The 25280-nt window shown below is 46.3% G+C and overlaps 1 protein-coding gene across 1 annotated transcript in view; it reads left to right on the forward strand.

Annotated features, from left to right (window-relative positions):
• The window catches only part of DNAJB12 (DnaJ heat shock protein family (Hsp40) member B12), a 243135-nt gene extending 226952 nt beyond the window's left edge, over positions 1–16183 (forward strand). Inside the window, exons 8-9 of the mRNA XM_085603836.1 lie at positions 7122–7275; positions 15563–16183. Coding sequence (XP_085459962.1) covers positions 7122–7243 — 122 coding nt within the window. The 3' untranslated portion in view covers positions 7244–7275; positions 15563–16183. The remainder of the gene's footprint in view (positions 1–7121; positions 7276–15562) is intronic.
• The last annotated feature ends 9097 nt before the right edge of the window (positions 16184–25280 follow it).

Genomic DNA, 25280 nt, shown 5'->3' on the forward strand with positions numbered 1-25280 from the left:
TACCAATACTTTGTTCATATGAGGTAGTTATTTTTGACGAGTTCACTTCCCCAAATAGATCTAGATCTTTTCTAACCAAATGATGAATTGTTATATTTGGATGGGGAGTGATTCTCCCCAGCCGTTCTAAGTCTTGACCATAAATTGTGTCTTATGAACCACTGATGAAAGCATCAGTTAAAAAAAAATTGATCTTTTTCAATGCCTATGCTAATGGAACCGCACATATTCCCAGTCTCCACAAAGCTGACCTGATGGTTGATATTGGTGCTAACAGAACTTTGGCTAAAGTCAGTCAATTTTTTCTTATTCCTGTGGCTCCTAGTTTGCATATAGATTTGTTCATTAGGCACATACTTTGTTTTGGTGGGCCCAGGTTGTCGACTTTTTCTTGCTGTTTTCAAAGCCGGGGTTCCTTGTTTACCTGATCTCATTTTATTTTCATAATATACTCTGACCGCAACAAACTTGCATAGCCCTGGGATCATTCAAACTTAAATTTATCAATGTTTCAAAATATGCTTGACAAGAGATTATCCGATGGTGGCTCTCAGTAGATTTTTCACTGCACCTAATACCATGGCTTTGATCATCTCTAGGTGTCTATAAACAGGTCAGTGCATCAATAATCTTGTAGGCCACAAGCTGTGCTACGCTCCACAGGCTGCAATGAGGTTATGCACGCACCCCACAGACCTTTCACCGCAAATGACTTCCAAACCCACTCCTAGCTCATCCTCCTAGCTGCCCAGACTGACCCTCGCTTCCACCCCAATGAGGATCCCACCGGAAACATTTGCAGCTGGGGAGTAAAAGCCAGCGAGGGGATCCCCGGGCATCACAGGGCACTGCCAATATGGTTTGAGTGCTGCTTAGCCTTGCCCTTGGTGGCCAGCACAAATGCCCAACCGATTCCATGACCACTGCTTTCTGATAGTTCTAATATGCAAGCTCCACAGCACAACTGTAAGTTTCCTGGGCGCTTCGCACCTGCGCCTGAGGACTCGTGAATGGTGCGTGCGATGAGTCAGCTGCGTGTACAAACTTGTCCTGGTCACAGTCTAGAATTGAGAGCCACTCGGTCTGCCCAAAACCACTCAGTGGCTAATAATATAGCTAATAATATGCAGCTGCCATCAGGTTACATAATTTAAAAAAGACATAAGATGAGTAATCCAAGTCAATATATTAGGCATTCTGGCATGTTCATTTTCCAGAAAATGTTACATGGAACCTTCAATTCAGCTACAAATGTGTAGTAATATAAGATCTGAAACACTTTTTAATCCATATAGTATTTCTAATACAGGATTATTTAGCTGATAATAGTCTATTCTATATAAAAGTCTAGTTAGATATGTCCTTGCCCCTAACATAATTTGGAATAAACATAAGACCTACTACATAACATATTGATCCAAATTTGCCTTTTCTGTATGGTCACAACAGATTTTTCACCTTTTTCTGGACCCTATTTTCGTTGGCTTTGGGACTTTGTGCACTTTACTACTGTAAACCTTAGCATACTTGATCTATTTAACTTTGCAATGAATCTACTGCAAATTATGCCTTAAATGCATCTATGGCATAAAAAGTTAAATGGCATATGTGGGCTGCAGTGTGTATTTACACCACCCACATGTATTTCAAAATATATTTCTGCCAGGAACACCCTTGCGCTCTCTCTTGGTTGCAGTTTAAATGCACTGTAGTGAGTGACCCATGGCAAGGTAAAAAATATCATTGCCATGTTGGAAAAACTATTTTTAGATTTTCATAAATCACCCCTAAAATTGGGCAAAGTGTTAATATATAAAAATGAGGCACACTGCAGTTAATATGCCCCCACCGTGAAACAAAATCCAAAAGCTGTTTCACTTTGTAGGCCTGGCCAAACCTTTCCCTAATAGGGCTAGTTGGGATTGAAATTTTAAAAAATCCACCTCCACCTAAGAAAAAGCTAGAACAATGCTTTTAAGTTATTCCCTGCTTACAGGAGATTTAGAGGTTGGCGGACAGATATCCATCACAAACGTGATGGGTATCCCGTCCGCCTTATTACAAGTGTCATAGAATATAATTGAAATAAGGTGGACAGGATACATGACGTTGTGATGGAGTAACCCGTCTGTCAAGTTCTAAATCTGCCCTTAGTGTTTTTTTTAAAAATCTGACTTTAAGATTAAATCAGATTTTTGATAACTTAAGCAGAATACGAACTTTGTAAAAAATGTACTTTAGGCTGCCAGGGCCAGAAATGACTTAACCCCGTCCAACCAATGACCGCATCTTCAGAATTGGAGTAAATAGCCTTGCAGGGAGACTTAATGATCCTATCTCAGAGGAAAGTGTTCTGCCTCTGGGATAGGAAAGGCTCATGGAAAGTAACCGTATATCAGATTAAATGGTAGAGTTAGCACTTCCTCTTTTGGCTTGGATATGGCGAAGAGGGCGTCTTCTATTCATCCACAGGACCCTCATAGAGAGTTAGGCTCCAGTCACATTATGAGGGAAAACCTGTTTTGGCCCTGTCCGGTAGGGGAGTGGACATGAAGATGAGGACAGATCTGCTTGGTGGCAGCTATGTTCTGCTATTTTGAAACAGGGGCCCATGTGTAATTTTACAGCAAGGCAAAGAGGAAGTGCTGCAAAAGTATGTACGAGAAGTGAGAGAAAATTGTTAGGATTGAGTAGAATTCCTCCAATCACTGGCTAGATCACCATCTGCACAGGATTTTCTTTGACCTGGAAAGACTCCATCTGAAGAATGCCTTTCTGGAAGAATTCTGATTTCTGGCTCCGGCTTGAAGGAGGACTCACAAAAGGACTCAAGGACCCCAGAGTCGTACTGGTACCCAGGGACTAGAATTGCTTTAGCAATGTTCAAGTAGTTGCATCCATGTATACCTGGTAGAGTGACACAAAAAGCAGCAGGACTCCTAACTCAAAGATTGGACCCTGCAGTAGGCATGGCTGGTGAGGGACCTGGTGCCCAGATGCTTATCCTGAGAAGCCAGAGGTCTACTGGGATGCCAGAAGATGCTTTACCAGCCATTGGAGTCTAAGAGAAGGCTAAACCCTTTGACTGTGACAACCTGCTTGGTGTACCTAGGTCCCAGTCAACCACTACCTGCTGTTTTTTCATTCTGCTTGATTTTTTCCTAGCCGCATTTCGCCTTAAATCTTTACAAATCCATATTTATTGTTCCCCTGAACCTTTTTTGATGATCTTGGTGTCTTTTTCCTCATTAAATCTTTATCGATGCTTCTAAAGTGGTTTGAGAATTGTAATTATATTGTTTTCTTTATTTTAAAATTGTTGGTACTAGTTGAATTTGCACATACTTCTCTGGGGATTACCTGCTGCTTGTACCATACCTACCAGATGTTGAACAAAGATTCTCTCAGAACTGTGTTTTGGCATAACCAGTCTAGGCTTATTGGGTTTGTATAGGTACCCCCGTCCCAAATTAATAACATAATTTCGGACAGATACCATATAGCTACATACAAACACATTAGAAGGTAATGCTGGATATTATCTAATGATTCGTCAGGTTACATCATGAAAATAATACTACGTTCTCAAGAAATAGGATAATTCTTTGCCAGAGTTCAAACCATTTAGTTTCATAGTTGATAACATAATCACAATAGAAGACTCAGTTTGTCTTACTTTGTAATTTTCTATTTCCTCCTGACAAATGAGACCCAAGTGTAGATGCCTGCAAAACTGATCAGTCCCTAATCAGAATTATGATTGTCTGTAAACAGATCCCCCAGTATATTGTGTTTTCGCGATGTGCAAAAAAAACGCAAATTCTGCACTTTTGTAAAACTCCCCTGATTTTTACAGAAGTGCCTGCAAAACTCGAGTAGAGTAGACCATTTCAGAATCAACCGTAGTCCTCGTTGCTTTTTAGGTCTCGCCTAGGCAGCGCCTGTGCTGTCACTTTGAGACATGCTGTACTCAGGTAATGGGCATTAAGCTACGCCCATTTTCCACCTATCTTTTTAATTGGTTCCTGTCCTTTGTGAATGGTGGCTTTTCATTGGTCAAAAGGCTTAGTAGTCCCTCCTTAGTACCACCTTGTCTCTTCTTGTAACCTCCCATGACGACGCCCCCTGTTACATGTGTTGTTACTCCCTAGGTTTTAATTACACACAACCTCAGAGCTTTATTTTCTTAAAGGGCTTCAGGCAGGACACACGCTTGGTCGTAAGCAAGGCTGGCAGTGGTTACTTTACTCACTAGCACATCTCACATTTATATGAGATCTTCTATACATTTCCCTTCATCAACTCCACACACAGTACAACCTAATCTGTAATTAGTACGATAACTTTTTGTCACATTTCAAATCTACTAACTGTATATATGGACATAGCTATTTGAATGTACTTGTGGTACTGTCTTGCATGTAATGCATTATGGGTAGGGTGGATTTACCATATTTTCTGCAGGGTGCAGTACCATATGTGGCCAAAAGAGGTCCCATGAAATTTCTTTTGCCCACATATGGTACTACAACATGGCTAGGTAAAAAAATTGCCATTTATATTGCCAATAACTCCATTTCCAACAAATGCAAGACAGATTTGCATTTCCAATGAAATAGGTCTCGCATTTGTTAAAATTAAAGCTGTTGCTTTGTTATACCACTGGCCATAGTGCTATGCTAATATAACAACTCCACTGCAGCTTTAATTTTAACAAATGTGATACCTTTTGCGTTGCAAATGCTTGTTGAAAGATGTTCATTATTTGACATGTGTGAGCAACATAAAACTGAGATGCACGGGCTAAGACAATGTTATCTAGTTGATACAGTGTCATTTCTAAAGCGCGAAGTGCACTTTCAAGACGGAAAACCCATCAATGTGTTTTTTTTTACCCTGCCATCATCCCCCACCATCCCTCTCGCCACCACCTCCCCCGCAACTCTTCACTTGCTCCCTCCTCCCATGACTGATCTGGCCCTCCCACCACCCTCCCCAGACTCTTATGACCCCCACCTCACTCCAGTGCACCCCCTCAACTACCGCTGACCTGCGCACTGCAGAGAACGCCAGAGCAGGTTTCATATTACAATCTCCTCTCTGTCAGGTTTTTGTGCTCCTCTCGGTCCGGATGATGCAATAAGGGGCCCACCCCTTGACATCCCCAAACTCCAACTGGAAAGTCACAGAGTATTAGAGCGATCAAGTGAGGGAAGGGAAAGGTAGGGAACAGCCGGGATGAGAACCTATAAGACAAAACAACAGACATCAAAAAACACAGAAACATATATGACTACACTCATATGGTCTCTCTACGAGGACATAAATATCTTATTCATCCAAGTATTTCACGCCCGTAATTAGCTCCTGAAAACAACCAATCCCCTTTGGTGGATGATCCTACAAAATAGAACACATCAGTTCAAAACATATGCTTGCCACATTCATCTCCCAATCCCCTAAACATTTGTGCCTAACACACCCTATCTTCTCTCCCAGCTCACTGGTTCTCTTGTGGGCATCAAAAAAAGAAAATATAGAACCGAGTCTTGCTAGTGGAAGAAAACAATAATGCCAAAAATAGTTCAGGTTTGTGAAACCAGGCAAAAGCGTTTGTTAACACACTCCAGGTTATCCACTAACATATAGCAACTCCTCTATAATAAGTTAGGGATCTCCCACAAAAGTTCTCCAAAGTAAATTCCTCACGGGCTCATTGTCTTGTTGCACCAGCGAAGACAACCCTTGAACTCTTTTGCCACTGAAGTTATCCCATCAGCTGTTCCTCATAATAGCAAACGCGGTTTCCTCACCGCTGTCCGTAAACAATATTTTTTTCACAGGGAATAACCACAAAAGGGCTTCCGCGGTTTCTTCACCGCCACCCGCTCCGTCTCATTGGCTCGTATTCATCGTCCGGTGAAAATGCTGTCGCCGTTCGAATGCCGTCATATTGTCATAGCTTGCACTCACCCTCCGACGAGCGTTTCAGTCCCCAGAAATGTCCTTACCAGGACTGGTACGTGCTCCGCCGAGCACCCAAAAAGCGGCTTCCCTCAGAATGGAGATTTCCCCACCGCCGCCGAAAACGAAAGCCTCTGAATCTTAGAATTACGCACGCTCATGGGCGTGCGACGTGTCTTCTTGTAGATGCTGGCTCCTCCTCCACATTGCCTTCTGGGAGGTGTAGTCTAATGATTAGATAGGCGCTAAACATCGCGGATCGTGACACTCTGTGGCATCAGATATCCTCCAATTCCCTGGTGTTGTGCTGCTGTAGACTGCAAGGTTACGACTGTGACATAGCAAAGTCTCCAGCAGTGACAGAGTACAGGCCGTGGAGTATTTTTGTGGCAGGCACATTTTCTGCCTTCTGCAAAAATAGCATGAATTGTGAATTTTCGGCCCGCAAATTTTTCATTTTTTGTGCGCCAAATATGGTACTCCAAGCCGAAAAATCCGGGGGGGCGTCTTTTTAAAGCAGCTGGATATTTATCATCTTTCTCTTGATGGGCCAAATGTGTTCAGAAAAGCATAGTTTAGTTTAATAGTAATGCCTACATGTTACGGGTCACAGATGAATTGTAATATATACACCGCACACAAGCTTCTACAATTTGGAAATCTTTCCTCAGCAATACATTCATTTCCTGGTCTGCCCAGAAGTTCAACAGGCTTTCTCAGACTGGATCCTCATCATCTTCATCACAGAAGTCTACTGCGACCCACTAAGGGTTACTCGGTTCAACACATCAAAATGACTTTCACAGCATGATATAGTGAGGACTGGAATTCACTACCACTTATTATTAGTTGTTTACATATCACTGTTTGAGGTTCTTTTCCCTGGTGTTCTAAGTAATGAAACTTGTATATGTCCCTTTAAAGCCTGGTTGCTTTATATTAAGCAACCAATGAAGATGTACTGCACTCTACTCCGTGCCTTTAATAAAACCAGGACAATCGCTAAATACTGATATTGCGGGTATGGTATTCAGTGTTTTCTTTTTACGCATTAATTCCAAGTTTATAATGTTGGAATGGGGATAATGTCAAAACTCTATGGTGGCAATTTGGTGATATAAGGTTGTGTTTCATAATGTTCTCTTTTTTTTTTGCAGAGGAAGGCTTGCTGTACAGGGCGCGTTACTTTGGCGATTCAGATCTCTATCAAAGAGCACAAAGAATGGGCACCCCCAGCTGTAGCAGACTATCGGAAGTTCAGGCCTCAATGCACGGCTAGATCCAGCCAGACATCTCCTCGTAGTTTTAAGTGTAAGCACTTTTATCTTTTCAAGAGCTATTTTAAGGGGAAACATGTATGAGCATTTGATTTTTAAAACGTTTTTCTGGGTTTAATAGAGACAACCTCTGGAGAGTAGTCCTCAAATATTGTGTTAGCTTCTTTTGGGGAACGTCTCTTATTGAAACTCTGTGGAAATTGTTGGTGCATGATTGTGCAGTAAATCCACTTGGGAGCAATTGTTTTTTATAGCTTGTTAGATGCACAGTGTGGACAGCCCTTCAGGAAAACCGCTCTAACTTTCCAAAAAAAGGCTGTCATCCTGTTATTCTTCATAACGGTGAGAATGCTTTGGAAGCCGTGCTTATTCTTATACCACATCCTACAATCAGTGCCAGCTTTACCATTGGTTTCGCCCGGTGGGACAGTCTTTTTCACCATCCCCTCTAGCCCCCAGCCCCCATGACCCACTTCTCCACAGATTTCCTCACTACCACCCTCCAGTACTGCCCCTCATCTCTCTATAGCCCCTCATTCACATGCATTTCATTCGTTTTATAGGGCCTCTCATACCAGTGTAGGGTGTCAGCACTTAATGTCACACACACATTTTACAGAGACAACTAATCAAGCGTGTGTAAATCAGTCTTTAGCAAATGTTACAGAAGACACTGAGGATTACGTCATCCATACTAGAAAGCAGTATATTTTGTGTTTGGTCTGGAGAAGGACAAACTCAGGATATAAAATGTACTACAATGGTCAGGGTTGGCTTTTGTAATAGGAATGTATTGTTACCCAACCAAACCCTTTTTAGAGAATGAAAGACTGGGGGGGGGGACATAACTGAGCTATTCACATAAAATACAGTTCTGTGATCTGCATGGTACACATTCATTGCAGCAGACATATTAACGTAGCATGCTCTACCGAGCATTAAAGGTCCGAGCCGAAGACGAGGGCCTTTAACAAGAGAGCAGGCCTTTAATGGCCGGTAGAGACCACTACGGAGGGCTCTAAGGGTATTAGAGCATTCCGCCCTTAGAGGGCAGAATAATATAATTCGTAAAACAAAGGCCTCACGGAGCCCAGGGGGGATGAAATCCCTTCGGGCTCCGTAAGGCCTATGTTCACAGCAACACCTGTGAACAAATATTGGAGTGTTGATTCTCTGGGCTCAGCGATTAGAAGCCTGGAGCATTCCATTGTCTTCAATGGAGCACGCAAAATTCCAGTCTTCTAATCAGGGGCTGCCCTTGCAGGTAAGAGCGTATGGTGGAGGGAGCCCTGTTGGGGACAATTCGAATGATGACGACGAGGTAAAATAACATTAAAAAAAAAACTTACCTTGCGCTCACCGCATCGCTGAGTCTGTGATGGGGCGCGCGCAAGGTAAGTGGTTTTTTAAAAAAAATATTTTATTTTACCTTGCCGTCTGTCGACTTCACATCCCCCACCGCTGGCGTTTTAGGTCCAGATGTATTAAGGCTTTGCACCAATGCAAAGTGACACAAAGCAACAAATAGGTGATTACTTTGCAGCACAAAAGTTAATTTGTATGAGAATAGTGCACTCTTCTCAGCAACAAGTACTTTTCTACACTTTGAATCAAGGGGGTGTTACTTGTGCAAACACCCTTATCTTTTGACGCAATGCCTGATCTATTAAGATAGACTGAGCAGAAAAACAAGCATTGCACGTGTGCTGAAGTGCACAGCACACATCCAGTGTGTGGGATCCTTCGGAGTTGTCTAGGAAAAGAAGCCTAACAAGTGCACCAGCTCAGGTGGTAACATCAGCAGCAGGCCATTATTAGTTGATATGGCTCTGCACTGTGTTTTCTCCCATGCACAGTGTAGCACAGCAAATATGGTTGCTGTGCTGTATGAAAAATAAGTATGTCTGCCTAGTAGTCTCTTACCAAGATTGTAACCCAGAAATGTAGCATCAATAATGATAGTTTACAGTAAGCTACTGGAGGTACTCCTGGATTACACTGTTTTGTGAGATTAGCAGGAATTTTGGTTTTTAATAGGTTCAGTTTCAAGAGGTTGTGTGTCATCCCCTTTCGTACGGTCTTGGCAACCTGGTTGTCCTCAGTGTTGTGCCATTGGGCAACAGCCAAGTTGTGAGTTGATTCTCACAAGAGGATTGGTTGTGGATGGACTAAATATATCTTGGCATTGTATTCCATACTTGAGTACCTTTTGTCGAGGAATTGTTTCCTCCAATTTAAGCCTAGTTGAAATCAGGGAGTGTGAGTTGTAATTATGAGGAGCCACTTAATGCTCAAGTAGGTTTCCTAGGTTAAGGGCTAGTTTTTAATGTGATGTTGCTCTTTTGGGAAGAGCCAGGTTTTGAGCAGGTTTCCAAAACAGAAGTGTTTGTCGGGGGATGAATTATGTCTTTGTAGTACATTCCATAGTTTGGTACCTTTGATTGAGAAACTGTTTCCTAAAAATCAAATTTTCCTGAAATTGGAGATCATGATTTGTAATTCTGAGGACGAATCTCTTGTATGTTATGCATGTATAATATTAACTTTTTATCTTGCACGGACTACCACAGCCTGAAGCACCTGTAGGGTGTCTAGTAAACCTTCCCAGTCTGCTGCAGTGGGCCTCTTCGCAGTCCATGTCCCTCATCCCATCTCAGTGCTGTGGCTTCAGCCCTAACCCACTTAAGCGTTGCGGCTTGCCAGTGTCCCATCCCAGGCAACCAACTGGCCTTTGAATGCATGGTAACCATTCTTCAGACCATCAACACCACCAGATAAATAATGCAGTTTGTGGCTCACTCAAGCATTTCTACGTTTATAAAGGCCCAGCATGCCACTCGCCATACTATGAAGGTCGGTACGACCGCATCCTGAACAAACAAGGTTTCGACCAGTTCACCCTAAGCCACAAAGCGGCGGGAAACTTTGCCAGAATACTCGCTATTTCAGCAATGCCTGCCTGTATATCTCTCACATCTATCAAAACATCGTCTGCATATTATGAGACCACATGTGTCGTCCCCGCCAGTGGTGCGCTCCAGTTCTGACCCAGCTGTTCGACCCTCTGCTCCAATGGCTCAATTGCAGGTTAGACAGCTGTTGGGAGAGGGGGCAGCCCTAACCTGTGCCTTTACTTTTGTGAAAGGTGGTGAGACACATTGCCCTATTTTCACCGGTGCTGTGGGCTTCAAATATAGGAGCCTTATGAACCGCTGTAATCTACCATCCGTGCCCATTGCGCTCTATGTTGCAAACATGTACTCCCTGTTTACTGTGTCAAATACTTTTTGCAGCTCCAGTACTATGCACGCCGCGTAGGGCCACTGGTGAGAATCCGTTTTAACCCAGATGGACAAGGAGTGGGTGTGAGAGGTGTTTGAGTAGCCTCACTGCTATGATTTTGCTTAGTACTTTATATCCATACCTAACATCAGTAGGGGCCTGTATGATAGCCATTCCAAAGGGTCTCGCCATGGCTTTGGAAGCAAGACTAACAATTCCTCACAGAGTTTCGGGGGCAGTGAGGACGGCAGCTTTGAGATCAGTAGCGCTTCATATGTTTTGTAATATTTAATAGGTAGGGATCATATATTAAACGATAATAGGCAGTGAGTGCTTCTTGAATGTCAATTTGGCTGGTGGCGAGCTGTGTCGGAGATACTCTCATTACGGTTGCTGATGTGGTTGCCATGGCGCTCTTCGTAACCATGCCAGGAGTCTGTCTGGTTTATCGCCCTCAGCGTGTCTGTTCGCCTGGCATGCCTTAAAGTCTACACACTCGCGCTTCATACAAAGCAGGCCACTCAGCAGTGTCCTCTTGCACAATTATCAAGGAAACATAGCGATGCTTCTGTTAGCGCCAGTTTTCGGTTAAGGGTAGCTCGTGCACCCACCATATTATGCATGCAATGACCCCATATCATCTCCTTCAGTGCTTCCCACTCTGTCAGCCTAGTGGTAGCAATGCCCCAGTGGTCTGCTAGGTAATTTGATAGGCCGGCGTTAGTAAAGTCCCGGAATACCGAATCCTCTAATGCAGCAGGTTACAATCAACAAGTTAGTACTGGAGGGAGTAATGTTCCTCACGTTAATCGGAGCTGTAGTGGATTATGATCTGACAGGGTTTTCCCTAAATACTCTGCCCCCATAACGTTCAGATGTGTGGCATGGTGCCAGAGAATGTGGTCAAGGCTCATGTGGCGGCTAATTATATGAATATTCCCCGGTGTAGTATGTGCCAGCTATCCTCTAGGGGACAATGCGAAAGGCACCTGAATAGGTAAGTCGCAGCATCTACCATTGGGGAGGTTGGCAAAAAAGGGTGCGAACAGTCCAGCTGTGGGTTCAGTACACAATTAAAATCCCCTCCTGTAATCCAGGGTAAGTGTGCCTAGCTGGTCAATATGGTGGAGAGAGACACCATAAACGGTGGTTACACACATTGAGACCATAAATACTTCCTAGCAGTAAAAATTTGCTTTCTAGTTATCCCTCTACACGGACAGTCGTACTCCTAAAAAGCACTGATGGTGGAGAGACACACCATAAATGGCTGTTACACCACATTCAGACCATAAATACTCCCTAGCAGTATAGGTTTGCCATCTAGTTGTCCCTCTATACGGACATTTGTACTCCTAAAAGGCACTGAGGGCCTAACCCATATAACGGCCCCTCTAGCATACCCCGAGTGTGTGGTGCTGTATCCTTGGCCCCGCCATCGTTTTTGTAAATGTATGTCCTCTCCCTTGGGTTTGTGTGTTTCGTGGAGGAATACTATCTGGGCGTCCTGAATGTATTGTAGTGAATGTATTGTTTTCACTGCATATCGCCTACGCGCTGTCTCCGTCCCTTCGACATTCCGTGTCAGAAACCGTAACATACATACATTAGTCATAGTCCGATGGGGGAATGTCAGGTAGGGGAGGGAGAGTAGACGCCTCGGCATTCGAGCGCTCTACAAATATTTCAGTATTCAGTAGAGTTGTATCTGCGAGGTGCACTAGTGCAAGTGATCGTCTGTACTCTGGGTAGGCGCCGATCATGCTTCATGGCTTATAAAACGAGCATTGGCATAGCCAATAGGTCTCGCCTTTGGGAGCTTATAAGTGTTTAGCTATGCATCAGTTGATGTTGTTGCAGTAAGGATATTGTGCTGCATAACTAAATACTTATAAGGTCCCAAAGGCGAGACCTATTGGCTATGCCAATGCTTGTTTATTCTTCTTTCTTTCTCTCCCCCCTCTGCCCCCACCCCCGCTCGCACCACTGCCCCGCCACTCAACTCAAAGCCGGCCACTGCTGTCTGCTTTGTGTCTCTAATTTGCGCGAGTGAAGGTCACACTGCTGTTTATGAGAAAACTTTGCACTGGCCTCCCGCAGTTCGTGGTGTATGTATGTGAAGCTTGCACTGCTACTCTCCCTGCTGCCCAGGTCTATCGGGCACAGCTGCAGGCTGCACTGTATCTTCTCTTGGTATGTATGCCCTTGTACTCGCGTGCAGTGGTTGCTCTAAGAGTGAGAAATCTTTCCCTCACTTTGCCTGGCCTGTGTATGATGGAGGTGTGCACTGCTAGCGACCGCTGCTAAGTCTTCGATTTCAGTAGCGGACTGCTGCAGGGGGGGCTGAGTAGTGCTTCTGCTCGCAGGCCCTGCCTTGCAGCATCAGTGACAGAGTTTTCAGGCACTTGGGATGGCGAGATGGGGCATTTCTCTCCGGGTGAAAAATCCCCATTTGGAATCGTAACTTGTTCAGCAACAGCACAAACAGCAGCAGAAAAAAAGTTCCAGGATGTAGGTGGAATATCAGGGTGGTCACAGAGGAAGAGGCACTGCCAAGAGGGAAGGAGAAGGGCCATGGAGGGAAAAAGTAAAGGGGTCGAAAGGCCACAGATACATTTTTGAAAAATAACTATGAAACGGCATTGAAGATAATAACGAAATGGGAACCAGTGCAAATTAATCAAGAGGTTGGAGTGCTCTGGGGGCACTGGGTGGTTAAACAAGCGAGCAGATTTCAGAGGCCAAGAAGTGGAGGCAAACCCAACCAGGGTGGGAAAACACTGAAGTCAAGGTGGGGGCAGGAATGCTCAGTCTGGCAGTGGTATGTTCGGGAAGAAGTAGGCCCCAGAGATGAATGACCCAGTGTAATTAAAAAGGATCCACAGTTCTGAACTCTACTGCACGGTGTAATGGAGGAAATGGAAACAGAGCTATGGAAGTTTTAGGATCTGGGCCACGCGAGCAGAAGGAAAGAAAACAATCCGTTGTAGATCAAGAAATATGCAGAGCTCCAAGATTCAACATGACATCACCAGCATGAGGCTTTGTACATGATCGGACTGGCCTACCCGACGGTCAGTGCCACAGTGGCCACTTTAGCTTAAGTGCTGGAACAGTTTTGTGGGCACGTGTGGGCCGATTTTGTGAACTGCATCGCGGCACCAGCACTAGTCTGTGCACTGCTCGCAGGCTCAGATCCGCACAGATCAGGTGCACAGAGCTGTGTCAAATCAGGGACATCCGCCGACGCCGAGGCCCGAGTACATATATTTAAATTAATCCATTTAAACACCGATGACTGCATCTATCTTGACTGTGTTCATGGGTGCAAGCACTGCTGTTGCTCTCGCTGTCTCTCGTCTGGCACTATGGGCGATTGCACTGCTGCTGGCATTACTGTACCGACTTAGTCCATGACAGAAGCTGCATTTCTGTTTGCAGGGCTTTAACTGGAATGAAAAAACTGAGAGGTCTCTCGATGGAGCGTGGCCAATGTAATTAAGGTTGTGGCTCCCGACTTGTATTTTGCTGTTTCTGTCATTGCATCCAAATATACGACACAACAAGTATCGTATCACAACCATTCAAATGTTATTAAAAACATAAATGTTGCAAAAAAGGCAGAGGAGAGAGATGAAGGGGATGAGGGAGCTGGTAATTGTACCATTTTTGTTAAGCCTGGCAGGGCTTTGAATGCCGGGGCTGTCAAGGCGTGCACACTACATTTCATTCTAATTTAAGACGTTAAGGTCACTGGCAGCAAATGGGGCAATGTTTAAATTAAAAAGTGGGAAAAAAGGGAGAATGCGGCGATAAAAGAGAAACTAGCATTGGCCGCGCGCGGCCGCGAGACGCGATATGTGGTGGGGGAGGGGGAGATGCAGGAGTTGTGCGCCCGCGGCCAATGCTTAAAAAAACAAGAAGCTTGAGCAAAAAGTGGACGCGAGTGGTGCGCGCGATGGGAAAAGTGAAAGTAGGCTGGCGAGTGGTTTGCGATGTGCGCGCACCATGACAAGAGAGGAAAGCCATATGGCGCCTCTGCTCGTCATTGTGCGCGTAACCGCACGCTCTGCGCCAGCCAAAAGCGTGTGGTAGGACTTTTAAAAGCCCACACACTAAATGTCTTGCAGAGCAGCGCATGTGCTGACTCAGCAAGACCTAAAACTAAGATCAGAACTCCCAATCCAAGGATGGCAGAGCAACATCTACCTGCCCAAACAAACAACATTCACTCCCGCTCGCGGGGACCTGTAGCCTGTATGCCGCTACGCACAGCAGTTCTCCTGGAAAATGAGGGGGGCAGCCAGCCTTCGATCAGCACGCACATAGACCGTGTGCATCAGGCAAAAGGGGGGAGGGGTATGACCCTTCTGGAATCAATCTCTGCATAGGTGTTGTAAATAACCCGGGCCATCCTCACCGAGCCTGTTACTCTCAGAGAACCCCAGCACGGTGGTTTAGGCTCAATGAAACCCATGGGGGAGGGTAGAACGCATTTTGTTTTGGTTCGGGGGCGGGGCTCACATGCACCTCACGTCTTGGAAACCACCTCCTGTGGCCCCCGGAAGTCTGTGTATAGTAAGGGTCAGGTAATGTCATCCATAGTCTGTGGCGTGACAGTCGTGAGGTTAACTGAGGCAACACTTTTCTCCGATTCACTCAACCCTGTCTCAAATGGCGTCTCTTCAAGGTTGTGCATTGATGGGCAACACCTCCCCACCCACATGGTAGTGGCCGTTGATAGCACCTGCACCTGTTCTTAACGTGCCTGGGCGGTAATGGAGGGCCCCAGCCACCACCACATCTCCACTCCCATGAAAGTGGCAAGTTGCTCTTGTTCTTACCATGTACTGTACCAGCCCTTGAGCACCGACATTGAACACCCCCCTTTAGATCTTAAATCAACAGCTTTGATTAATGCATACTGATGTACCCTCTGGTCGGTCATTGATATAAAATTTGAACAAATACTGTATCGTCTTAGTCTACAATCAGTTTCCCACATTTTAACTTCTTTTTTGTGTTTTCCTCCCCCACAGACTTTCTGGAATACCTGGAGACTTTTGGTGAAGTCCTCTGAGCCAAGTTAACAGACTTTATGTAAAAAGCATAAAAAGTAACCTTCATGGACCTGGAACCTTAGCAGCACGCAGCTGCCCTCTTTCAACGTTAGTTGCTTTAGAGAGCAGATAGGACAGAATGTTAAAGCTGCCGTGCGTCTTTCCAGTCTTCGTGTCTCCATTTCTAGACTTCTGCAGTCGCATAACTCGCTTAGGACTCCAGAACTATGACAATAAACCGAGATTATAGAGAACTTGACAATGAAAGCTTTCCTGCGACTGCACTGGTCACTTCAAGCGGAACAGAAATCAGAAGTGTTTTTTAGAAGAAAACTGAAATGTAAAGAAATAAATAAGCGAAGCAGAAAAAATCTATTTAGAATTAATTTATAGCTGTATATATGTTGTACTTTAAAAAAGGAAGAAAAGCAAGGCAGGGGCTGGATAAAATTTAACCAGTGCCTGCCTGAATAAATTGTAATATGTGAACCAGACTGTGCTGGGGCTGTCAGTGCCCACCCTCCCCACCTCTGTGAATCTTTCCTATTTAAATGACTGCGTATGATTGATCATATTTAATAAAGCTAGAATCACTTTGAATATGTTTTTTTCAGACGAAAAATTGTTGTGCCGCAAGTTGTTGGTGCCTCAAGGTGGTTGGTGCCTCGTAAAATATATCGGCCTGTGAGAGAACAGTTTGTATCTGATTGTGTCACATTTTTTCTTGCAGAATAGTTGCTGCACGCCAGGAAAATTATAACAATGCACAGATGTGTTAAGATACTTGTTTTTTTTAAAATTTGATTGAACAGTTGGCGTGTATCTTGTTCTAATCACTGCCCAGATCCAGCACTATGTGTGTCTAACGTGCTAAAGACCTCCTTTTCTTCAAGTTGGATGATAGTTGTGGTAGAAAGCCATGGCAGCATCTTCTATTTTATTATTTGCTGTGCTAGTTTTAGAAGCATTGTGTACACCAATTCTTTTTTTTAAATCCTTCTTTTACATGTGTACTATATGTGCACTGGTATGAAATGTGAGAGAAGGAGACAACACTGTATGAACTATGTATGTAATTATTAGTGAAGTGAGCACTGAGCCAACAAAGACCATGCAAGTATGTGTTCATGGCCCCACAGAGAGTGCCTGCTCTCTTCTATGTTTCTGCAGTGGGACCAACTCTCCCTTTGTGCTTCTTCGGTGTCCTAGTCTTCTCTTGATCTTGCTATGTCTTTACTCTTCCTCCTCTGCTGCGCTCCCTCCCTGGGTCTCATTTTCTCCCCTGAATGTACTGGTCCTCCATGCATGCTTCCCTCGTTCTTCTCAGTCACTCCGCTGGTCTCGCTGTGCCTTCTAAGTTTCTAGTTCTGATCTTTTCACAGTGGCTGTGTCCCAGTTTGTCTACTGCCAGTAACTTCTGCTCACTCATCTACTTCACGGCAGCTTCTCCTTGGTGGTTTCATAGCCTGCTGCATCTGTGGTAGTTGTGTCAGGCATGTGTGCTGTGGGGCTGGAAGAACACTTTTTGGACAGGATCCTCCATGATTAGCAAACAGTACAAATTATGCATTTGCAATGATATGCTCTCTTACAGATGCACTGGTATTTGCTTCATTTGCTTGAAAGACTAGTGTGTGTATATATAAATAGATCCTAAAATAATGTGCTACCCATAGGAGTGATGTTCTGCCATTCACCTATGCTTGGTATAAACTGCCACAGGAGTGAAAGCATCCAGTGATCCCACTCTGCTCTACTTGTTTCCCCATCATATTTAAGATTAATTACACTGGTACTCACTTCATAAAATGAGCAGTCGAGACACCCCAAATGCCTCCTACCTTTTGGTATAAATGTGCACTTGATGTCCACGTTCTCTGCCAGTTCATGGTCCTGCAAATGTTGTTCCCCTGTATTGAGAGACTGTTACAAGCCAGCCCTCCTTGGGCAGGTTCATAGAATTAACAAAAACAAAGCTGAAACATTGTATTAATAATGCGTACAAATTTATAAAGATTCAACGTTCAGAAATAGCTTTATCAAGAAACGAATATGTGAGATTCTGTTACTAATGGAACATTAGAGTTGATGACGTGATGGCAGGCTTCTGTGTTGAGCCTGCGGTGTTCTGGGGTTAACACTGTTCATTGTTTGGAAATAGTTATTTAGTGGTAGAAGCTTCATATACATTTCTGCTACATGATCCTTAAGAATTGCATGCACAACCAAAGGATTGATTGAATTTCCCATGCAAAGTGAGGCCGCAGTATGCCCCCAGAGTTAATGGCATCATTTTAGGGAACGTATGGCTACAAGAAATTTCTGATGTGGGAATCATGGGATCCAGGCAACATGAATTACCAAATAGCAAATTAGGTGGTCAAACTCAAATTCTGTTAATATGTTTTAAAGTGAATTGCAGTATGCTTTTGGAATACACCTTCCTGCCTTAAAAGTCTGACAAAAGCTTTAAAGTATTGTTTGCAATACAAACAAAGTTAACATGGGTGATTGGAATTGATGTTTTTGTGCAAGTCGCCCTAGAGGTTACTCCTCCGGTGGTGGTAACAAGCATGTGATGGGTAGCAGGTGCACAATAATCAAAAGGGGGGGAGAATCGACCATTGATCCTTTGTAACCAGTGTCTTTGTTTGCGTGGAGACCGTCTTAAAAAACCCTCATATACTTACACAGGCAAAACGGCGGTATATCTTGGTTCTCCGCCTAGGTGTACTGTAACAGCATGATCATTGGGTCTTTTCTTTGTCAATATGCTGACCTCCGCCAGGAGGGAGATCAACTGGTTTGTCAGTAGTGGCCAGGAATGAAAAGAGGGTATGCTCGTGCTCTGATTAAGTGAATTAAAATTCCCTACATCACTACTTGCAAGTGTTTTATTAAAAATTAGTGACGTGGGAAATTAAAAACGCAGTCTTGCGTGTATAGACCCAGTTACTGGTCTATCGCACTAGTGTTGGTCAACATGTTTCAGCCTCATGGACCCTCTAGAGGCTTTCGTCAGGACCGGGGTTTATTAAAGAGTGCTTTTTGACTCTTGATAATTGGGGGGTGTACTCACCACCCTGATAGTCTGAGGTCAGATCTGGAGTATCTGTACCTGAAAAGAAAAGAGTATAAGTTGTCACAACCTGGTTCTATACCTACTTGAAAGAAAGGTTGTTGGTACTGAGACAGTAGTGGTAAGATATTATTCTTGCGACTCGGTGTTAGAGGCAGAAATCTGTTAACGTCTTATTTACGTGTTTAGTTCAAGTGCATGTAAAAAAGTGCGGGCATTCGAGCAAGGAAGGGAAGTTTCTATTTAGTATAATCATTTACTTTAAAAAACATTTCATGATGCAAGGTGCTTTGTAACTCAATGGTTCGGCATACAATAGTCGCTATGTAAATAATGCGGTCATAATATGTATTCCTAACATTTTGAAGAGCGAAAGCATCCCAGAATTATGTGCAGACAGCTATTGCTCAAATTTATAGCTATTGTGGTTTAGAAGGAAAAGGTTATTATTGGCAAAATCTTCTTCTTGTACAGAAGCATCTCATGATGTTAGAAAGTCAGTGCCCCAATTGCTAGTCGTATTTGGGTAGCTGTTTTGTGAATGTGATCTAAATATTCAAAGTGGTGTTCTCAATGTTACGGAGAATGAAAGGGCATCTCCAGGGTCATGCGTTAATCGCCGCTATTCAAAACGAAGGATATCGTGATAGAAATCAGCAGCGTTTCAAAAGAGAAACTCGGTTGTTAATAGAGTGTAATTTACAAAGTGAAACGCTCGTACTTTTTTTGCCAATGTAGAAATATGAAGGTAGCCTCTTTACCTCTTGAGAATTCTAAATATTGCTTCCTCGGAATACCGGAGTGCTCTGCAGAACACAATTGCTGTAGAGATAAATAATAGATTAAGGTCCTCGGGTAGATGATCCTTATCTATGAAGTGTCTACTCATCTTCGTGGTTGCCCTCTTGCAGGTCACGTTGCTCCTGTGTTCTATAATGCGTTGTTTGACTTTGCGGCACGTCATTCCTATGTACCTCAATTCACAGGGGCACACAATCATGTAGATCACATGGGTTGTATTGCAGTTCGTGTGGTTGCGTAATGTCCAGTACAGATTAGGCAAGAGTTGTAGGTTCTTGGTTATTCTTGTCAGTTTGCAAACAGAGCATGAACCACAGGGGTAGTGACCCACTATGGGACTCAGATTATATGCCGACGTTATAGTTTCTTTTCTCATCGTCTGTCCTGGTCTCGTGTGTACTAGGAAATCCTTAATGTTCCTAGTCCTTTTGTTGGCAAATCTTGGTTTAGGCTACTTCAATGTGTTTGACGTGAGGATCCTCCAGTTCTTATTAATGATCTTCTTCACAGTGTTTGACGATGTACTGTACGTCGTGACACAGGTTAAGAGGTCCTCAGGTTCTTGGCGCGGAGTGATTTCTAGTAGACTTTCTCTCGGCTGGTTGCAAGCTCTTTTCTGACATTTTTTTACCGTACTGACAGGATAATCTCTTTTCACGAGCTTGTGTTCCAGATCTTTTGCTTGCTTTTTATAATCCTCCAGTTTGCTGCAGTTACCTTTTAAGCGTAAAATTTGGCTGTTGGGTAGGTTATCCCTCAAAGGGGGGGAGTGGAAACTACTGTAAGACAGTATACTGTTCCTTGCTGTTGGTTTGTAGAACGCTTTTGTTTGTAGTGTGCCCCTTTCTGTGTAGATAGTGACATCCAGTAAATCGAATGGTTTTTTATTAGATGTGCGTGTGAATTTCAGACATTCGTCCCTTGTGTTTATCCAAGTGAGGAACACTTGTAATGCTTCTTGAGTGTCCTCCCATATCATGATAACGTCGTAGCGACGCCAAAGTTTCATTTTCGTGAAAAAGGGATTAGTTTGGTTGTGAATGTGTTGCTGTTCAAAGTTGCTCACGTACAGCCCGGCCACACACTGGGCAAATGTGCTGCCCATCGAAGTGCCATGGCATTGTCCAAATAGTGTGTCCTCATATTTAAAATAGTTCTCAGTGAGAGCTAGCCTGCAATATTCCAGGACAAAGTGTCTGGGTGTCCTGTAGTTCCAGTCTTCAGAGAAAAGGATCTCTTCCAGAGTTTCCAAGGTCTTCTGTTGTGGGAGACTTGTGTAGAGGTTTTCTACATCAAGTCCTACTAAAAGCATTGTGGCATCATCATAGGTTTGCCCATCCAATAGATTCAGGAGGTCTTGTGTGTCCTTGAGATATGTCTGGGTTTTCTGTACCAAAAATTTTAGGAACTGGTCCGCGAATTGGGACAACGGTTTCAAAACAGATCCAATTCCCGAAACAATTGGGCGTCCCAGTGGTGGAACTTTGTTCTTGTGTGTCTTGGGTAGAGAGTAAAAGTAGGGTATTCTAGGTGATTTGGTCTTGAGGAAATCGGGCTGGGGCAGGCAGGAGAGAGGTAGCAGGTGTAGGCAGGCAAGGGGCCACAGTTTGAATGCAATAGAGGTGCAGGAGGCACAAGCAGAGGATGGCTGGCAGATGCAGGCAGGTTTGTCTGTGGACACAGGCAGGAGAGGGGGGATAGGTACAGGTGGAAAAACAGGTGGAAAAAGCTGTTTTCCAGCTAAACTGAGGAAGGCACAGGAAGCATTTACACAGCCGCATCGTCATCCCCACTTTCTCCAGCCATGGGCAAAGAGAGAGCAAAAACACACCTATATTTGAAAATTCTTAATTTCTCCAGGATTTCATCGTTCATTAATTCACATGCTTTAATCATTCCCTGTCGTCAGGCTTGGCATCCAGTATGTGAAAATATAAAAGATACATACCCTAGAGATGTGGAGTTACAGGTAAGTAGCTAACTTCGTTTCCAGCATTGGGGACACCTAGAAGGTTAATGACAACAGTTTTCAAGTGGTGGCAGCATGGGGGGTGCAGGGCAGGGGGGTGGCAGTCTGTTAAGGAAAGATCATTCACTGTGCTTAGGAACTAATATCTGAAAGAGACACGTTAGTGATAGATTCCTTACCTTAGAATATCCCCAGGCGTCAGACTGGATCCGGAAAGTTTTGCTAGCAGTACCCCTGCGCGTCTGTAGGTGGCGTTGTGCGGCTCCGCGTCCGTCGCTGGCATCGTATGCGCAGAGATGACGTCACGGAGACTACTTAGGCGCCACCCATACGCGCTATCATCAGTTGTTTCTTTTTCCGCGCCAGAAAGCGCAGATCCGGTTAGAGCACGGTCATTTTTTTACTACCCTTTTTGAGACTTTTTGTCTCCTTTTCTCCTTGGTGCACGTAGGGATGCCTGGATTTAAGTCTTGTGGGGCCTGCCGTCGCAATATGTCAGTGGCGGACCCCCACGATGTTTGCCTCTACTGCCTGGAGACCGACCACGGCTCCCGGGACTGTTGGGCCATGGTCCCGAAGGCCTTGAGGGAGCGGTGCCGGAAGATGCTCGAGGTCCGACCCCCGTCCCAGTGCCGTTGCAGGTCCAGGGACAGTTCCCGAGAACGCTCGCAGGGCCGCAGTCGTCGGATTCGGGTAAGCGACGACATAAAAAGAAGTCGAAGAAGCGAGTTCGCTCTCCGACGTCCCCCTGTCGGTCCTCAGATGCGGGGGACAGGGGTTCTGCCCATGCGGCTCCTTTGGAGCCTGGGAGTCCCGCGGCCTACCCGCCTTACCCGGGTCCGTCGGCGAATCCCGAACAGGTGCAAGAATTTCTTGCTACCATGGACCACCTTTTTAGGCCTCTGACACCTGCCGGCGCGCCGGCGGGCCCCGCGGTCCCGTGTCCGGCTCATGTGGGGCCGCCAGCACCGCCGGCAGATCCAGCTTCAGCACCACAGGATCCTGCGCCGTTAGCTCCGGCCCAGGCGCCACAAAGTCCAGCGCTTCCGGCCCTGGCGCCACCCTCTGCAACGCCCCCGGCGCCGCAGTGGGTGCCGTTTGTCCCGCCCTTGCCCCGGTTCCAGGACCATTTTGTTCCTACCTGGGATCTGCATTGGGATGCGGTGCCGGCTCGGCCCCGGCTGGCGCCGTTCCCGGCACCGTATGTTCTTTCTCCGGCTCCAGCTCTCCCGCTGCGGTCTGTTCCCCATGCAACAGAAGTGGAGGACGACTGGGTGGGGTCCGAGGACCCTCTTGCACGTCAGTGTGACTCCGAGCAGGACTGGGTGGATGATTTGGAGGACGCCAGCAACCTCGACGTCTCTTTTGACCCGGGGTATGCCTCTCCCCCGCCTACCATGAAGGAGGGCGCCTCCTACACGATGGTGCTCCGTCGGGCAGCTGAGGTCCTCAACCTCAATCTTCCTACGGTGGCCCTCAAATTAATCTCCTCACTGAGGTGCTCCAGACGGCGTCCACTTTGTCTGAGCCCCTCACTGACGTCTTGTTGGGCACTTGGTCGCGGCCAGCCACTGGGGCCCCTGTGGATAAGAATATCTCCGGGTGTCATCGCCTGGCGTCCCCGCATTTCTGACCACTCATCCTGCGCCTGAGAGCCTGGTCATCCAAGAGTGTCTTTCCCACGGCCCCGCCGGATAAGGCCTCTAAGAAGCTGGAGCAGTTCGGTAAGAGGTTGTTCTCTTCAGCCAGATTCGGGCTGCGGTCAGTGAACACCGCCTGCTTATTAGGCTGCTATTCCCACGCGGTGTGGGATACAGTTGCGCAGGTGTTGCCTCAGTGTCCTGAGGAGATCCACGCTGTGCTGTCCCAAGCTGTTGCTGAGGGTAAAGATGTGACTAAGTTCGCCATTCGGTGTGGTTTGGACACCGCAGACTCACTGGGTAGGGCGATTTCTACGACTGTGGCGCTGCGTCGCCACGCCTGGTTGCGATCTACCGGGTTCTCTCCCGATGTCCAGAGCTCGCTCATGGACATGCCCTTTGATGGCACTCGCCTGTTTGGCGATAAGGCCGACAGTGCACGGGAGCGTTTTAAGGACTTGCGAGCCACGGTCAAGTCCTTGGGTCTTTCTGCAAATAGCCTGGCACTCCTGGTTTTCGTTCCTTTTGTGGCCACGGCAGAGGCGCCCAGGCACGTTCAGTCAGCAAGCCTGTGCAGAACCAGCCTCAGCGTGGCCACGAACGCAGCTTCCGCAGGGGTGGGTCTGGAAATCAGAGTGGGGGTTAGTCCGCCTCCGTCCCCGCTGCTTCTACCTCCAAACCTTCCTAATCCGAGCTTTATGGCGCACCCCACGCCGGTGGTTGGCAGGATCCGCCACCACCTCCTCCACTGGCGCGATATTACATCGGACAAGTGGGTGTTGCAGATCATCCGCAGGGGTTACTCCCTCCCCTTTCAGTCCTCCCCTCCAGCCATGCCACCTCGGTGCCACCGATGTCGGGGATCACTTGGTACTTCTCCGGTAGGAAGTCATGGCCCTCTTGGCCAAGGGGGCCATCGAGTGTGTTCCTGCGCCGGAAGTAGGGAGTGGTTGTTATTCCCACTACTTTCTGGTCCCCAAGAAGGACAAAGGGGGCCTGCGCCCTATCCTGGACCTCCGGTACGTCAATCGCTTCCTCCGGAAGGAGAAGTTCAAGATGCTGACTCTGGCTCAGGTCCTGGCTGCCCTCGACCCTGGAGACTGGATGGTAGCATTGGACTTGCAGGACGCATATTTTCACATCACCGTCCTGCCGGCCCACCGGCGTTACCTGCGGTTCACGGTAGGCCAGGAGCATTTTCAGTTTGCTGTGCTCCCCTTCGGCCTTACCAGCGCCCCTCAGGTGTTCACAAAAGTGATGGCGGTGGTCGTAGCTCATCTGCCCAGGTCAGGGGTGTCAGTCTTCCCTTACCTCGACAACTGGTTGTTGAAGGCAGGCTCGCCCCAGGCAGTCGTCAACCACCTTCAGAGTACAGCCCACCTCCTGCATTTGCTGGGGTTTCGCCATCAACGTGCCGAAGTCAAACCTGAGTCCCTCTCAGAAGCTCCCCTTCATCGGAGCGGTACTGATTTCGATGCTGTTTCAGGTTTATCCTCCCGAGCAGCGAGTTTGGGATATTCAGGCTATGATTCAGATCTTTCAGCCTCTGTTCTGGGTTTCATTCAGGATGACCCTCCGGCCTCTGGCCTCCTGCTGGTGACACATGCCCAATGGCATATGCGGGCTCTGCAGTGGGACCTGAAGTTCCAGTTGGTGCAGCATCAGGGCAACCTGTCCGATCATGTCCAGATCTCGGAGGGCACTGCACGGCAATTGCAGTGGTGGCTCACGAATCGCGATTGGGTCAATGGCAGATCCCTCTCCCTTCCCCAACCGGAGCACACAGTGGTGACTGATGCGTCCCTCCTGGGATGGGGAGGCCACTTGGGAGAGGCGGAGATCACAGGCCTCTGGTCTCCGGCGGAGTCCCGGCTCCATATCAATTTGTTGGAGCTTCGGGCGATCCGACTTGCACCTAGGCATTCCTTCCCTCTGTCCGGGGAAGTGTGGTTCAGGTGTTCACGGACGACACCACCGCCATGTGGTATTGCAACAAACAGGGCAGGGTGGGGTCCTGGACCCTATGTCAGGAGGCTCTGCGCTTCTGGACATGGCTGGCACATCAAGGCATCACCTTGATGGTTCAACACCTGGCAGATTCTCTGATCGCCAGGGCGGACGAACTCAGCCGCCGGTGCTTAATGGATCACGAATGGCGTCTGAGCTCGGACATGGTGCAAGGTCTCTTTCAGCAGTGGGGAGAGCCTT

This window comes from Triturus cristatus, chromosome 1_2 (genome assembly GCF_964204655.1).
Source record: "Triturus cristatus chromosome 1_2, aTriCri1.1, whole genome shotgun sequence".
NCBI classification, from domain to species: Eukaryota; Metazoa; Chordata; class Amphibia; order Caudata; family Salamandridae; genus Triturus; species Triturus cristatus.